At 63.4% G+C, this 16,647-nt stretch overlaps 2 protein-coding genes across 4 annotated transcripts in view; one reads left to right on the forward strand and one right to left on the reverse strand.

The window, feature by feature from the left end:
• The window catches only part of JPH3 (junctophilin 3), a 77,184-nt gene extending 72,302 nt beyond the window's left edge, over positions 1-4,882 (forward strand). The window contains exons 4-5 of one of the 2 annotated variants that reach the window (XM_043599841.1): positions 895-1,793; positions 3,392-4,882. In XM_043599841.1, coding sequence (XP_043455776.1) covers positions 895-1,793; positions 3,392-3,472 — 980 coding nt within the window. In that variant the 3' untranslated portion in view covers positions 3,473-4,882. Of the gene's footprint in view, positions 1-894; positions 1,794-3,391 lie in introns of those variants that run through there. The other variant, XM_043599842.1, reaches the window with a different exon arrangement.
• Positions 4,883-12,810: 7,928 nt separating this feature from the next.
• KLHDC4 (kelch domain containing 4) overlaps positions 12,811-16,647 on the reverse strand; it is a 49,999-nt gene continuing 46,162 nt past the window's right edge. For both annotated transcript variants that reach the window (XM_043599843.1, XM_043599844.1), the window contains 3 exons: positions 15,347-15,555; positions 14,445-14,847; positions 12,811-13,104 (listed from right to left, as the gene is read on the reverse strand). In XM_043599843.1, the coding sequence (XP_043455778.1) occupies positions 12,911-13,104; positions 14,445-14,847; positions 15,347-15,555 (806 nt within the window). In that variant the 3' untranslated portion in view covers positions 12,811-12,910. The remainder of the gene's footprint in view (positions 13,105-14,444; positions 14,848-15,346; positions 15,556-16,647) is intronic.

Raw genomic sequence — 16,647 nt, forward strand, 5'->3', positions numbered from 1 at the left:
GATCACTGCGTCCTGTCCTAGGGTGCTCTAGGGACCCCCATGCAGGCGTTAGCTCTCAGTGTGGTGCTTCAGAACCCTGCGCTTGAGCGGTGCACTGTGGCCCCGGCCCCGTGTGCCCGGCCACAGAGGCATTTCCTGGCCACACTGTCACGTGATGGATGGGGTATACACAGACTAGGGGGTGGGGGCTGACTCCGTACCCCAGCGCTCACGGGTCTGAGGACCCCCAACCCTGCCTCCAGGACCACGTAGGGCCTCCCTTGGTCACCTCTGTGGAGGAGACACCCTTTCAGGTGGCTGCAGCTCTGCCTCCTTCTGCCCGCTGGCCCCACCTCAAAATCCCCAGGAAGGAGACTGGGGCCGCTGTGCCTGTGCGGCCGACCAGACCGTGGGGGGCTATGTGTCCTGTGGCCCCTCCCGCCCAGGCTCAGACACTCTGGCACGGAGTTAGAAGACCACTCCTGTCACGCTGCACCCAGGGAGGCCGTGAGGCCCTGGAGAAGGTCACCTAGCACGAGAGGCTTCCTTCCACCTTTGGGAGGGAGCTGTCGGAGGTGCGGCCTAAGCCTGGAGCGGGCCGGCCTCGCCCGTGCCTGGCACCCTTGCCTGGCACCCTTGCCTGCTGAGCCTTGGGTCTCTCCTGTAGCCAGGGGGCAGGACCGGAACCTCTGCCCGCCACTGCCCCTCCAGACCTGGTCACCCTCCCGGTGGGTGTCGGGTCGGGGGCTCCCGGATCTGCGGCACCCACCCCCCAGTGGAGCGTGCCCCGTTGCCTGTCGCCCTGGACCCAGGCCCCGTCTTGCTCCCCCGCAGCCCTCTGGTGAGGTCAGGCCTCACGAGGCACAGAGGGTCCGAGTAACCCAACCTCTGTGTGCTTCCTGCCCCCACATAAAGGGCTCGAGTACCAGCGGCCGAAGCACCCGATTTCCAGCAGTGACATCGAGGTGGCCTCCACGGGGACGCCCCTGCAGCAGGAGAGCCCCGAGCTGTACCGCAAAGGCACCACCCCCTCGGACCTGACCCCCGACGACAGCCCCCTGCAGAGCTTCCCCGCCAGCCCCACGGCCACCCCGCCCCCGGCCCCTGCCTCACGGAACAAGGTTGCCCACTTCTCCCGGCAGGTCTCTGTGGACGAGGAGCGAGGCGGGGACATCCAGATGCTCCTGGAGGGCCGGGGAGGGGACTATGCCCGCAACAGCTGGGGCGAGGAGAAGGCCGGCGGCTCCAGGGGCGTCCGCGGCGGCGCCCTCCGCAGCGGTCAGCCCGCAGACGACTTCCGCTCCCGGAGCTCGGGCCACAGGCAGCCCGGCAACCCCAAGTCCCGGGAGCGGCGGACGGAGTCGCCCCCCACCTTCTCCTGGACTTCCCACCACCGGACCGGCAACCCCGGCTCGGCGGGCGCCAAGCTGCTGGAGCTGGAGGAGGAGAAGTTGAGCAACTACGAGACGGAGATGAAACCGCTGCGGCGGATGGACTCGTGCGCGCAGGAGCCGCACCCCCAGAAGAGGCGCGCCAGCAGGGGGGGCGCCTGCCGGGGCCTGGGCGAGGACCACCGCCCCGAGGAGCGGGGCTTCGGGGCGCAGAGGCTGCGGTCCAAGCCCCAGAGCAAGGACGGCGCCAGGCCGGCCTCGTGCATGGAGCCCGCGGTGCAGAGGCTGGAGAGCCTGCGGCTGGGAGAGCGGGCTGAGCCGCGGCTGCTGCGCTGGGACCTGGCCTTCTCCCCGCCCCAGAAGTCCTCCCCGGTAGCGCTGGAGTCGGACGGAGAGGACGGGGACGAGCTCAAACCCAGCACGGTGAGTGGCGCCGCTGGCCCTGGGCCCGCGGTCAGCACGTGGCCGCCTCCAGCCGAGGGCTGGCTCCTTCCCTCCAGGAGCCCGGGGCGGGCGACGGGGTCCCCCTCCCTTTAGATCTCAGAGAGGGTGACCCCAGGCCTGACCCCAGCCGCCAAGGTGCGTGGGTGGTTCTGGAGGCGCCCAAACCAACCGGGCAGCGCGGGAGCCCCGTCCTCACCTAGACGCCCCCGCGGTCCAGGAAGGTCAGCCCCTGCTCTGGTAAGGAGGCCGGGGCTCGCGCCTGCTTCCTCCCACGGCAGGCAGCGTGGAGGCACCTGAACTGCGTGGTGCCGGGGTGGGCCCACCCCCAGGAGGGACTCTCTGGGACCCTCTACCTGTGAGCAGACGTGTCCTGCCCCTCCCCCGGCTTCTCAGACCCACCCTGGGACTGATGCCCCCGTGTGCTCTGTGCCAGGACCTACGGCCCCAGTCCCTCAGGGCCTGATCACCTGGCCGAGTGCCACGTACCTGCCCCACGGGGACACTTCTGGGACCCCGCTGCGAGGCAGGGTCCGTGTCCACCGCCGGCCCCTGGAGGAGCTACACTGCTGGCGTGTCAGGGCCCCGTGCTCCTTGAGAGAGACACTTTCTGTGGACAGGTGCCCCCCGAGACCATCGTGAGCATCTCGAGAGCAGGCTGGTTCCTCAGTGCTCCTGTCGTCCCGCACCCAGGTCCCCCCAGACAGCAGCCCTGTGGTCGGCACTGGGAGCACCCGTGGGCTCGCTGCTCTGTTCCCTGTCCCAGCAGCCAGAACCATCTGCACGCATCTGTATATGGAGCGTGCGCAGCGTGCGTGTGGTTACTTTTGGAAGCCAGATGACGGCTGGGGAAGGGATGTGGGAGGAGGTTCCGGATTTGGCCTCCTTCACCACGTTGGTGCTTCCCAATGAAGCTCCCGTGGGGTGAGGTGCCAGCCAGCGGCTGGCCTCCAGCCGGGCACCTGTATTTATTCCGTTGGGACGGCCGGTGTCCTGTGTCCTCCGAGGTCCTCTTGGGGTCAGCGCGGTGCCCTGTCCGATACGGTGGTCTCTGCACCCATCACCGCGGAGGCTCCAAGGAGAGCCGGGCCCAGGAAGGGGAGGCTGAGACCTGGATGCCCAGCTCACCCGAACCTCTGCTCCAGGGGCAGGAAAGGCCTGGAGGCGGCCGGGCAGGGACAACACTTAGCACAGAGCTTGAGCGGCGACGGGGAAGGAGGCGCTTGCTGAGGAGCGTGTGCTTAAAGGATCACTCGAGGGCTCGGACGTTGCCGGGTGGTGTGGGCTCTCGGGCTGAATGCTGGGGCCGTCCTGGGTGGGCCGCATCTGAACTCCCGGGCCGGTGTTCTCTGGTCCCAGTTGCGGGGCTGGGTACGAAGGTTAATACCGGTGTGGGGACGCTGACTTAAAGCGACCTGGCGTGCTGGGAGGGAGGTCGGCACCGGGCATCCCGGGCCCAGTCGCTGCAGCCCGGGGAGCAGGAGGCCCCTCTCCCGGACTTCGGTCGTCCTCTGGGAGCTCCTGGTTTGGGGGGGCAGGGGCAGGCTGGGCGCGGGCTCACCTCTCCTGTCCTGTTGCAGGGCTCGGCCCCCATCCTGGTGGCCATGGTGATCTTGCTCAACATCGGAGTCGCCATCTTGTTTATTAACTTTTTCATCTGAGGAGACGTCGCGTGAGCAAAACCAGCGGTCGACGTACAAAAGGGGGACGTTAAAAAAAAAACAAACAAAAACGACAGAGAGGAAAGGATGGGAACTCAGACGGCCGGACGACCACTTCTGAGACTTTTCACAGAACAATGTGATTGGGTATTACTCACAGTTTGCCTTTTTTTCTGGGTAATGTTTTTTGGATTTTAGCCACAATTCTTTGCTTGTATGACACGATGCTGTGTGGCATGGCAGAAGGAGGCCAGCACGCCGACCCTCCAGCTTGGTGTGGAAGGAAAGGGACCCGGCACATCAACGGCCAAAAAACAAAACGGTCACCGTCCTCGCCGCCATCACACCCCATCTGGGACTGGAAAAGGAGGCGGCCGGAGGAAGACCCCAGCGCGTCCAGCTGTGCTGTGAGGCTGAATGCGGGAAGTCTGTTACCTGCGCCGCTCCCCCGGGTCCTGGAATAGCGGGTGACAAGTAGGGACGTGGGGCCGGGGGGGGGGGGGGGGGGGGGGGGGGAGTGGGCGCGCCTTCCCAGCAGGCAGCAGCCGAGGCCGCTTCCTGTTTTGAGTCTGTGCCGCGTACCTGAGGCAGCAGGGATCTGCCGCCGCTCCCCATGGAGTCTGAAAGCAAGGTCCTCCTTCCCCACGGTCTGCCCCCTCCCCCACCACTCCCCCCTCCGTCCCACATCCCCAGCGGCAGTGGTGCGGACGGACAGAGGGCAGGGAGTGCCGTGGGGCCACCTAGCTGCCACGCCCGGCTCCGAGTGTGTGGCCTTTCTCCACTTGGCATGCAGGATGTGTGTCCCGGCTCCCCTGTCCCTGTCAGACGTCCGTGGCAGTGACCTGGCCCGGGGCGACATCATTCCCTCTCGCGGTCCCCGGGGCACATGGGTTTTCACGTCTTTGTCCTGTGCCGGCCTCCACTTCCCCCACAGATATGCACACTCTTTCCAGATGCCTCGTTCATACTCCGGAGCTGGTCTGGGCCCAGGACAGGAATGTGGGTGAAACCCAGTGGCTTCAAAACACCTGAGCACTCGCTGCTGCCCCCTCTCCCCCAAAAGACACAACTCTGCCTTCTCGACCAATGTTGCACCATCATCCAAACGAGAGAACAAGGTTCCAGAATGTGCGGGCGCCCCGTGGTCCTAGCGCTGGAGCCAGCCCCGGCCAGGGCGTATGGACGTGTCTGTGGGGCATGGCCACGTCCATACCCCGGCCCCTGCGCTCACGCCCGGGACGGCCCTGACCGTGAGCTTCCACAGCCGTCCTGGGCACAGCCCGGCTATGGACTCTGCCTTGCTTTGCTTATGTTTAGCTGTTTCTCTGCTACCTTTCAAGCAGATTTCTTTACTACACTGCACTGGATTGCTATATTTTTAACCAGAAATAAACTAAAGATTAGAGCATGTTCCGGTAAAATCCAGTTTTATTTTTCCGTTCTACACTCTCTCTCCCCATTTCTTCTCACAGTTTGGCTTAGTTTGGGGTCTTTTTGGGGAGTGGGGCACAGGAGAGGGAGGGTCCGTAAGAAATGCGTTTCTGGTAACGTTACTTTCTAAAGGGATATTACATCTTTTGTACATCTTACTCTCCGTTCTTTTTTAATATCGAGTGGTTGCTGCAGACCTGAAGTGAACCAAATAAAGATTCCTGCTCCTTGCAGCTCAGAACCCTCCATGTGGGACATGTGTTTTCTAACTGTTTGCACCTCTTCGTAAAGACCACAGCCTTTTGTACGTTCTGGTAACTGCACGACACCAAACGGTACCTCGGACCGCAGGTTACACACGCACGTGCCGCCCCGGGAGGAGATTAGGGAAGTGTGTGTGGCCCAGTGAAAGCAACATTGGTTTCATGCCCAGGGGCTCCCGCACAGGTGACTGGCTTGTGTCCCCTCATGTCCGGTCCCTGCTTCCACAGGTGTGAAAACCAGACTGCACACCCGGGGTATCCCAGCGGATCCCACCGAGACCACCGCTCTGGGTCTGAGAGAGTCTAGAAGCCGATTAAGCAGCGGGACAGCTCAGCACGAGGGAGTGCTCCTGCTCACCCGGCGGGCTGGGCTCGTCCTACCGGCCCAGAGGCCCAGCTTTTCCCAGTGGCTGTGCCAGTCCCGGGCCAGGGCCAGAGCAGCCGACCTCCTCCCGTGCGCTCCCGGTGGACGTGCACCCACAGCAACACCAGGCCACGAGGGACGTGTGGGTCAGGGCTGGCCCCCAGGGGGGTACAAAGTGACAAGTTTTAATTAGTCCCGGAGCCACCTCGTGAGAGTCCTTTCCTCCCCTGGCAGCTGCTTCCACGCTCTGGACGTGAAAGCCAGAGGCAGAGAGATGGAGTTGCCAGGGATGCTGAGCCAGGGCCTGTGGGTAGGTGGGGCGAGAGGCACCGCTCCACACCCCCCTCGCGCTGCCCTCCCGAGGCTGGGAAACCTGCACTCACACCCTCCGCCCCACCCCCCGCCCCAGGGTCCTCAGGCGACTGGTCTGTGCCCACAGTCCGCCTTCACCAACGTGAGGAAACTCGCACACTGGGTTACTTGTGCTTCTGGGCACGTGCTCGATGCCCGAAGCGCTCGGGTGACGTCGGGCACGTGAAGAACGATCCATTCTTCCAAGCTCCCTGATCCACAGCACCCAGGATTCCTAAAGACACAGAGCAGGGATGTGACACACGAGCCCGGGAACTTGCAAAGAGGACGTCGACGTGGAAAACCTGCAGGTAGCCACGGCAGTGCGACGCCTGCTGCCAAAACCACTCTCCCGAGAAGTCCACAACCACGTTTACCAGACCACGAACTCCTGTGTTGCAACTGCCACACAGGCGCTGGGCAAACACGTACCCTGTAGGATGACGGGCTCCCCAGCGGGGCAGGAAGAGCACGGGCCGGGCCCCCCTGTCCCCGGACGCCCCTCGGTGCCAGGCTGGGGGCCCAGGGCACCCAACCCCTGACGTCCCAACCTGGCCCTACAAATGCTCCCTCTCGTACCGTCCACAAGTCCCGGCCTGGACGGTAGGTTCCACGGCCGCCCCACTTAAAGCCAGATGACGTGACCGAGGGCCCCGAGCAGACGCATCACGGGCTTGACCTAGATGAACATCTGGGGGACTAACGGAAATAAAGTGGTGTTCGCGTTTTTCGGTTTGGGATCTCGGCCACCTTGCTCTCATCTCCCCCCGACTCCGCACCAGTGCTGCCGCTGCGGGCAGGGGTCCCTTCCGAGGTGAATCTCACACCTGTAGGTGGACGACGGGTGCCCAAAGCGGCCTAACTCCGGGAGAGGTGCTCGCTTCGCCCCCACACGCACAGGACGACACCTCTCAAGACGGAGGGGAGGGGAGGGGAGGGCCGGCCTCCACTCGGCATCAGTAATCCCTCTTTCTCCGGCTCAAAGAGGTCTCGTCTTCCGGGTTTTCTTGCCTTCGGTCTCAGAAACTTAAAGGTGCCTACTAGATCTTAAGGCCTCTATGTCCGTAGCTGCACGTGCTGCCGACCCTACAATTAACGGACGGCACTGAGGACCGCCGACGATGTCTCGCGTTTCCACTGGGTCTTGCCTGGACGGGACCCGCTCGTGTCAGTAAAGCGTAAAAGTGATTCCAGACAAGAAACGGGAAGAAGGGGGAAGTGCTCTTGTCGGAAAACCAAGGTGTCTCTTAGTTTTGTTCCCTGCCCGGGGAACCGTGTGTCACGCGATACCGTCCGTAAGCAAAGACTAGAAAAATGACCCGTCCCCAAGTGTCCTCAAGATCTGTCCCTGAGAAGTGTCGCTAATTCAGCCTTAAAAGCAAGAAAAAGTGCAGTTGCCTTTGTTGAAAAACAAAACAGCGAAGCCGTATTTTTACCACGTTCCCATACGCCGGGACGGTCTGAAAGCTGTGGGAAGCGCAGGTGGCCGTCACCGGAAGGCTGCGGAAGAGGGCAGGGGGCGCGCGGGCACCCGGAGGCGCTGCACGCGGGAGACGACGGCACTCGGGTGGCGCTCAGACCGTGAAAGCCCCCAAGGGCGCAAAAGCACCTCGCTGCGGGATGGCCGCGTGCTCTCACCACCGGAGGCTGCGAGCCAGGAACCGAGGGCGCCTCTGCCCGAGAACCCACGTGGAGGGGGCCTGACGCACACGTGGGCAGACACGTTCCAGCCTGTTCCTCGGCCTCAGAGGGGCAGGCAGCCCTGCCAGGAGGGGCAGATCGACGTGTGGCCGCGAGCAGTCCAAGGCGCGTCTGGGTGCGGCGGCCCGCGCCTGGGGCTTCGGGGACGGCAGGGAGCGGCACACCTCACACCTACCTCATCTCCGTCCGCCCCTAACACGCCCCCCGCCGCCGTGTGTGCGCACGCCCTCCCCGCCGCCCCCACAGACGCGCGTGCGGGCCTCTGGCCGCGCGGCCTCCAGCTGGTGCCGCGAGGACCGCGGCAGCCCCAACCCAGAGAGGCAGGAGGCCCCAGGGGATGGCGAGACGGGTCCCGGCCGGGCCCTCACTCCCCTCCACCTTGCCGGTAGCACCTGCCGCGGCGACTCACCCCACGCCTGCATCGAAGGTCGGACAGAGATGGGCACCCGAGCTGCTCGAGCACGCGTGAGGACTGCTAGTCCCTTAAGATCGGAGTTCCCGTCTCCCACTGCTTCCCGCGTGAGGACACACGTCGCAGACGAAGGGCCTTCCACCAGACGCTCCTCAACCGCGTCTCCCTCCCCAACCACGATCGGCTCCCGCGGGGCGCACCACGCAGCCGAGCGCGGCTCAGGGACAGGCACGCCCGCCAGCGGCCTGTGGAAGGCGGGAAAGGGCAGGAAGGGGGCTGCTCTCCGGTCCACCCGGCCCGGGCTGCCCCGCGGGGGGCAGGTTCAGGGAGGAGACCGGTCTGCGGGCGCGACCCACGACCCCCGAGCGGGCCCTGCGCTGGCCAGCACGGTCACTGCCACCACCAGGGCGGCGTGGCCTGCTTCTCCCGCCCCTGCACCCGCTGCTGGTGGCCGGCCCTCGGCGCGCGCCCGTGAGCGCTGAGCCGCTGGTGCGTCCCGTGCACTCAGCTGAACCCCACCGTCCTCTCCGGCCGACCCTGCCTACGTGCCCCATTCGCCACGTCCAAAGAAAGCCCACCCGGTGTAATGTAGCCTGACAGAAATACCGCCCTCACCGCCCGGGTGAGCAGCGTGTGAAACCCGGCCCTCACGCCAGACAGCAGGCCGCTGACCCTGACACAGATGCCTTTTTGCGAGTTCTAACCGAAACCGGTCTCGATCTGCATTTTCTTTTTTCCACCTTCTCCCCTGGTGCATGTCAACTGTTTGTTAACACAGTGCAATCATTTGTGCATTGACGAAAAGGGAATGTCGACTATGTTCTGATTCTTCTTACTGACGAAGCAGCTAAAAATGTTACCTCGCCATTTTATCTTTTAGCTGGAAAAAATAGCTTGGTTCCTTACAAGATGAAAATTCAATACTTTTCTTTAATGAATGTAACAGTTTGAGTCCTACCACTATTCTGTATTTCGCTCTCTGAAAGCAAGGGCCGCTGTCCAGGTTTGAAAACATTTTGCTCCTTTTAGTAATAAACATCATCGTTTGACAACTGTGGGTTCTCTGCATCGTCTCCTCACAAGCCAGGGTCTTTATCACGGGGTCCTTCTCCTGCCCAAACTCTGAGATGGATAAACGCAAATCCCGCTCGGGGCGGAGCTCTGGCGGGAGAGCGCTGTGGGCAGGGGCGGAGCGCAGCCCCACCTCCCCGAGCCCGCCCTGCCCCCAGCGCCCCCCCCTCCCCTGTGCTAGTCCCCAGGGGCCTCACGGCATAGTTTTGTCCCACCTGTTTTGATTTTCTTAACCTTCAACATCCACGCTTCTTGTGGGGAGCTTCCCGGCCTTTCTTTCCTACTGGAGTTTCCCCCACCCCCGGATCCCCCCCCACACACACACACCTGGGCCTTCCCAGGCCCGCCCCCACACTCAGGCACAGGGCTCCTGAGCTCCACACCCCAGCTCAGGTCCGGTCCAGAGGACGACGACAGGCCCCGGCCCCACACCCGCTCGACACCAGCAAACCAGGCCCAGCACCGGATGCGCCCGCGGCGCTCCCCACGCGCGGATGGCTTACATCCTTGGCCCCTGGCTGGGCTGGTTGGTGCCTCGGCTGCCCACGGGACACCGTGGTCACACTGCGGTCACACCGCCGGTGGGTGACCAGACCCAGCTGGAACCCGGCACTGCTAAAGCTCTCTCCCAAGACAACAACGAAGGTGCCTGTGGCCTACGACTCAGGAGCTCCCTGGGCCAAGTAAGACAACACTGGTCTCTGGTGACCAAAGGCCTGCACACAGCTTGCTTCCCGCTTTCAAACATCCAGGAAAAGGGCAGTTACTAGAAAGCCCCTTCAGTGCTCATGCAACTTAGCAGTGGACAGACGAACCTCACGCTCCCTCGAGCCGAAGCCAACCACCCCCTCCCCCGTGCTAGGGAGCGGCTGCCCCCTCTGCAGCCCCCGCTCAACACCGTGTCACCACCTCCTCACCCCAGCACACTTGGGGGGGCTGGTTCCCAAGTGTGACCTCACTTGTGTCACCTGCTCTGAACCTGAGCTCGAGCCTCACCTCCCCAGGGGGGCTGCCTGAGGGTCCCTCTAGCCCCAAGGGACGGCCCTGCGGAGATCATCTGTCACCGGCAGGGCCTGGCCAGCCTCTGGCCCTTCGATGAACCTGTCAGCCGGCCACTGACTCCTCGCTTGTACGACTTGGTTTACAAACAAACAAAAAGCAAAACAGAACAAAAAACCCACAACATGTTAAACTGCAATAAATACCACTACTGCGCCTTTTAGAAACAAACAGAAAGCGCTTTGAATGATGAGGATTTCCGGGCTTAATTGGTGGTTTCCTTGGTTTTTGTTCAATTCAACCCAAGGCCACAAACCTCCCACCTCTGACCAACTACGCTCTGGCAGCAGGACCCAGAGCGCCGCCACCACTCCTGGGACTTGGGGACATGGAAAACTACTCACACTCAAACCCCCACTGACCCCGCTCACGCAGCTCTGCCAAGTCGGGCGGGGGGGGCGGGGAAGGCCAGCTGACGCAGCCTGAGAAGGGGGTGGGTGGTGCGGGGCTTACCAACAGCTCAGCCCATCGAGGAGCAGACAATACAGGTGTACGATCGCGGGGCCCTCGCTGACCCGAATACAGCCGTTTCCAGCTGTTCCGGCTCCAGCACCACCGGCAATGGAGGCCCCCGGCTTCAGACGGGCCACTCGTGCCCGTGGTGGCCCTCAGGGGTCCAGAACATCCAGCTGGGCACACCAGTCACCAACAGAGAACTGGGGTGTGCTGGGTCCCGCTCCTGGGGGGGCTCTCGCGGCCCTAGAACGCATTCTTTGCCTCTCCTGCTGCTCAACATCTAAGGTGCACCTTACCTGGTGTCTCCATCACAGCAAGGAGGCAGCAGAGGCGAAAGCAGCTGTTTACCCGTGTGAACTCAAACCGAGCTTCTAGCAACAACCCTACGGACACGACAGCAAAACAGACTTGTCTGTATAAGGAGTTTCTTCTTCGGGAAATCTGTTGGATTCAAAAACATCCTCTTCCCTCAAACCTGCCGTGTCACCTCAACCAGGAGGATGAGACACCGGCCTCTGAAACAGAAACCTGAGGCAGAGCCGGCAAGCCCTTCCGACAACCTCCTCCTAACGCAGCGGCCAGGAGAGCAGCAGCTGCACGGTGGGGGCTGGAGGGCACGTCGCAGGAGCGGGCAGCGTGGGCCCCGGGAGGACCCGGGAGGTCCGCGCACCAGCCATGGCGTTCCGCCAGCCCTGCCTGAGAATCTTCCGACTAGATTCCACCCAGAGTATCCAAGGAAGGCCCAGACTGCCCCGGCAGCCAAGAGGGGTGCCAGCGATATGCCACCAGAGCCAGAGTGCCAGCTTTTCTAGCAAACCCAGCCCCCGTTGGCCAAGGGGTGCTGTGCTGCCCGACAGCCACACTGGCCTCTCTCCGATGGCTGGGGCTCCGGTGGGCACCCCCCAGAGGCAGGCTTCCCATTTCTGAGCTGCTGGTGAGAGCACACCCTGGCGGGTCCTGCTACACAGCAGCGTGCAAGTCCGACGAGAGTGGTCGCACCAGGCACCACGAGGAGGCGAGGTGGGGCGAGGGGCTGCTGCTGGGGCACGTCAGCCCTCCTCCTTCCACGAAAGCCTTGCTAGGACGGGCCCTGCTCCGCCACCCGGGGCATTCCCACACTGGTCTGTGAGCGTCCCAGCAATGAACAGGATGGCCTGGTCCAGGACACAAACGGGATGCTGATCCTGTTACTACACACTAAAATACTACCTTCTCATTACTGCAACTATTGAAGATAAAAAAATGCACCAAGTATGAATTCAAAGCCTAACATCTGACCCCAGTTACACCAATGAAACCTGGTCTCTGGCCATCAACCCTGGAGCAGGCCCCAGACGGCGTGCGAGCAGTCCGCAGGCCTCCCCCGCGACGGACTCCCGCTCCAGAGGCGCTGGATGGCGACACCGCGTGCAGACAGCGGGGTCCCTCCCTCTGGCTTCCCCTCCTCTGGTCACTTTGCCGAGGACAACCTGGGGGCTGACCAGGAAAGGAGCAGGGGTGGCCCCACCACCTCTTCCCAGGAAACGCTAACGGAGCGGCTCTGAGTCGGGTCCGTGGGCTCACAGACCCCCGAGCAAAGCCGGTGGCACGACAGCCACAGAGCTGACAGGAGCTTTACTTCAGAGTCGGGCAGAGACACGAAGCGTGGAAAGGTGGCCGGTGGGCTGCGACCGAGAACTTCCGGAAATCACAGCGGGGGCCTCCGGCCTGACGATGCACTGCCACGCGGGAAACCCCCGGCTCCTTGTCCGGCGGAAGGGAGATCGCCCGCAAAGCATAAGGCACCTCTCTGCCTCGTATTCACGGCACCGCCGGCAGCGCAGGGACCTCGCCCTCCACGACACCGCCCCTGCCGCAGCTTTCCTCTACGTCGTCACGGCCCACGCCAACACCGCGGAAGGAGCCACACCACGCAGGATGCCCTGCAGCGCGGGGGGCACTCCCCGTCTTCAGACGGCAATGGCCTGGGCGTGGCGCCCAGCGTCATCCAGGGCGAGCCGGGCAGGTGCCACCGAGGGTCGTGGGCTCTTCCGTGGGGAAGAGGGGGAGGCAGGCGGGGCGGGCAGGCAGCCGCAGAGGCCACAGCTCACTGGCTGACGGGGTGAACACAGGAGTTACAAAACCATGTCGCGAGTGCGCTCTTCAATCAAAAAAGCGACCCGGCACGGCCCAAACGTACTCGAAATACAAATGTTCTCGCAAAAACTTAGGCTCGCCTTGAGAGGGCGTCTACGAAGTAAAGCCACGTTTTAATAGAACTTTACTGAAGCATGAAAGTCTCTCATTACCAGCAAAAATCGGGGCTTTGGGAGCAAAGCGACCCCTGAGCTCTAGGTCCGGCAGGGGGTGCTTGGCTCCGGAGCTGCTCTGCCGTGGGTCTCCTGCCGCCCGGCGCCGGCATGCGCACCACACTCACCCCCAGCCTCCCCACCGCTGTCGCCACTGTCCTCCTCGTCACTTCTGCCCTCGGTGTCCTCGTCACTGTCTTCTTCTGACTCCGTCTCCTCCAGCCACTCCTGAGCTCCTTTAAATCAAAAGCGAACGTTCAAAACGTCAGTGCAGGGAGTTTCCAGCCTCTCATCAAGAAGCGCACCCTGGGGCGCCTGGGGGGCGCAGTCGGTCGAGCGTCCGACTTTGGCTCAGGTCATGATCTCACGCTCGTGAGTTTAAGCCCCACATCAGGCTCTGTGCCGACAGCTAGTAGCCTGGAGCCTGCTTTGGATTCTGTGTCTCTTTGCCCCTCCTCTGCTCACGCTATTTCTGTCTCAAAAACAAAATAAACATTAAAAAAAAAAAATTTTTTTTTTAAATAATCATGCTGTCAAAGTGAGCCTATACCCCAGTACCTCTGGACACCAGAAGGAAACGCGTTGTTTTCTCCAGTTCTGAGCAGAGGCGAGGGGAGACGACGGAGAGCAGAGGCGAGGGGAGGCTGACAGAGGGGAGGCAAGGGGAGAGGACGCAGAGGGGAGGGGAGAGGATGGGGAGCAGAGGCGAGGGGAGACTGAGAGCAGAGGCGAGGGGGGGACGAAGGAGAGCAGAGGCGAGGGGAGAGAACTGAGAGCAGAGGGGAGGGGAGAGGATGGAGAGCAGAGGCGAGGGGAGACGACGGAGAGCAGAGGTGAGGGGAGACGACGGAGAGCAGAGGTGAGGGGAGAGGATGGAGAGCAGAGGCGAGGGGGGGACGAAGGAGAGCAGAGGTGAGGGAGGGGACGGAGAGCAGAGGCAAAGGTACAAGACCCACCCCCCGGTCTCACCCTGCAGCCCCTGCTCTAACCTAGCCTCCCTGGAAAACTAAGGAACCTCACAGGGCCACGCAGCGCCTTTCTCTGAAAGCGTGGACTCAAGCTCTGTTCAGTGTCCAGTGGCCAAGAAAGGAGTGGTGGCTGGCATCCAGCAGCCACCCGTGTACAACGTGGACGCGAGGGACCGAGCAGTGCGGGTCAGAGCAGAGGCGGCCTGGAGGTTCCCCCGGAAGGTGTCCCCCCAGACGCCTGGTCTGCCGTCGCGTGTTCACAGAGGCTGTGGACGTTGGACGAGGAGGCTCTGTGAGATCGGTTTTGCTACGACGCACCCCCGAGAAGCACCAGAACGGGCCTGAGCCCCCCCGCCCCCCGCGCAAAGCAAGCAGCCGCCCCCTCAGCTCCCAGAGCAGGGGCGGACGTATGCAGGAGGGGGCGCCTCGCCGGGACCAGGGCCCACCCTCCGGGAGTGGCCACGGGTGAGGGCACGTGGGTCTTGCTCACTGCAGGCTCCGTGGCACAGGGCAGATCTGAGTGGGCCCTCGTGGACAGATGGGACGGAGCCGCTTTCGTGGGGCTCCCACCCCAACCTGCGGAGCATCTCCTCTCCACCCCAGCTCACCTGGGTCTGCCTCCACCAAGGCCGTCCACTCCTGCATCTTGTGGAGATCCAGGCAGTACAGGTCACCGAGGGTGACCTGGCGGTCACCTGCCTCAAACATGCCCCCGTACAGGTAGAGCCGCCCGTGCTTCACGGCCAGCATGGCGTTGGAGCGGGGACCGGGCTCCACCACGGGGCCACCGGCTTCGTCGGGGCTGTCCTCCTCCCCGGACTGTGGCTGTCCCGCCGGGACCGGGGCGGCAAGAACCTGTTTAATGGTGACCACGGTCCCGTCCTCTGCGACCACCTCTCTGACCACCTCCAGGGGCTCCTGGGCACCGGCCCCCCCACGCTCCTGCTTGTCGGCACCTTCGGGCTCTGCTTTTCCGCCCCTCCTCCGTTTCCTCTTCTCTGACTTAGGTCCCTGTCGGAAAAAGCAAGGCCGTGCACCTCAGGGGCGGCCGGTGGTCAGCGGGCAGCGTCCTCGAGCGACGTGGGGTGCGAGGGCGACGTGGCGGAAGCCCCCTGCCCTACTCTGCCCGTTCAGGCTGCGGGCACAGAGTCTCTACCTGGTGGGACCCCTCAGGGCAAAGGGCGGGGGGGCCACGAGTCCAGACCCCAGCCGCACGTCTGCCTGATCCCCAGCGGAGGCGCCAAAGCTCTCCAACCAGGGAGGGGTCTCTGGCCGAGTGGACCACCTCCTGAGGCCTCAAGGCCCCTGGCGCCAACAACTCCTCTAGACCTGAAGTCCCAGGGGGACCCCAGTGCCCGACGGCCTGCCCCTGCCCACAATGACGGCAAAGACACTGAGAGCTCCCGGGGAGCCCCACAGAGGGACGGGGAGGTGGGGCGGTGGGGAGCACGACAGGGCTGCGTGTCTGACGTACGACCGCCCTGGCACGTGCTCGGGAGCACGGCCCTACCTTCAGCTGCCCCGCAAACCAGCGGTTCCTGGTGGCGTCATAGAAGTGCAGGTCATTGAGGAAGTCCCCCTCCAGGCTCTCCTCCTCTTCCTCGTCACACACGCCCCCGAACAGCAGCGTCTGATGATTCGGGGTCACGGCCACCGAAAAGCCAGACCTCGGGGTGGGCTTGGCTCCCGCAGGGTTAATACGCGTCCATCCCCACTTGCCTGTCAGAGAGGGGACACGGGGTAAGCGAGCCCTGGCCACGGGCACCCCCAGTGTCCCCCGGCCTCCGGTGACCAGCACACGAGTGGAAACACAGGGCTGCAGGCAAAAGCGCACCGAGTTTACGGATTTTGATCCCTCTGCAGAAACCTGACACGGTTCGACGCGCCCCAGAGGTTGACCCTTCCCCCGAAGGTCCTGCGCGGTGTCCCCAGGGCCCCGCTGACACCACCTCCGCCGAGCGCTTCCCAGCTTGGCGCACGGGGCGCGTGCCAGGAGACCCTCACGCCGTGCCCTCCCCGCAGTGAGGACCGCTGTCCCAGGGTCGCTGCTCAGAGGCGCAGATGCCCCAGCTCTCCCCAGGAGACCTCCACACCGCGCTCCTCTCTCGGCATCTGCCAGATTCACATGGTAAAACCCTCAAGACGTGACCTAGTGTGAAGCGTGGGGGAACGTCCTCCCGCCGCGTCTTTTCCTAGGTGATTTTTCCTACGGTGAACGTTTAAGAAAAGCTTAACAGAAGCGACAAATGGCCATGGTGGGCCAGCGGTTGTTCCTCAGCACACAGCCCGGGGGTCGGGGGGCACCCACTGCTGGCCCAAAAGATCAACCCGTCACGGCCAGCATTTTACTGCTTGAAGGAAAGAGAGGAGGAAAACCTCCCGAAGGCCCTGCACACAGTCAGGGAAGATACTTTCCTGGGTTGCAGGACACAGGCTCAAGCGTGTGTCAGCCCACCGGGCCCATCCGGGCCCAACGCCGGATGCAGGGGCTGAGCCGCGGGGTCCCACCGCCGGGAACACAGTAGGTTCCGGCTCCAGTTCACTCATGTAAACCGGGCAAGTTACTTCTCAGCACCAGACCTCGGTTCCCGCTGGGGAAAAGGCAGGCGCCCTCCTCGGTCACCGCAGGGTGGTGTGGCTGGCTTCCTGAGAAGTGCCCGGCTTAGCGAAGGCTAGGGTCACGCGGAGCGGTCCCGTCCTTCCACAGTGGACGGCGGCCTCACAGGGAGGGGAGGCCCCGCTGCAGGGCCCGGAGCAGACCGCGCACCAGACCCGATCTTCTGGGTCTGGCCCAGCCCGCTCGTCGCCTCA

Source organism: Prionailurus bengalensis, chromosome E2, assembly GCF_016509475.1.
Source record: "Prionailurus bengalensis isolate Pbe53 chromosome E2, Fcat_Pben_1.1_paternal_pri, whole genome shotgun sequence".
In the NCBI taxonomy this organism is placed as follows: Eukaryota; Metazoa; Chordata; class Mammalia; order Carnivora; family Felidae; genus Prionailurus; species Prionailurus bengalensis.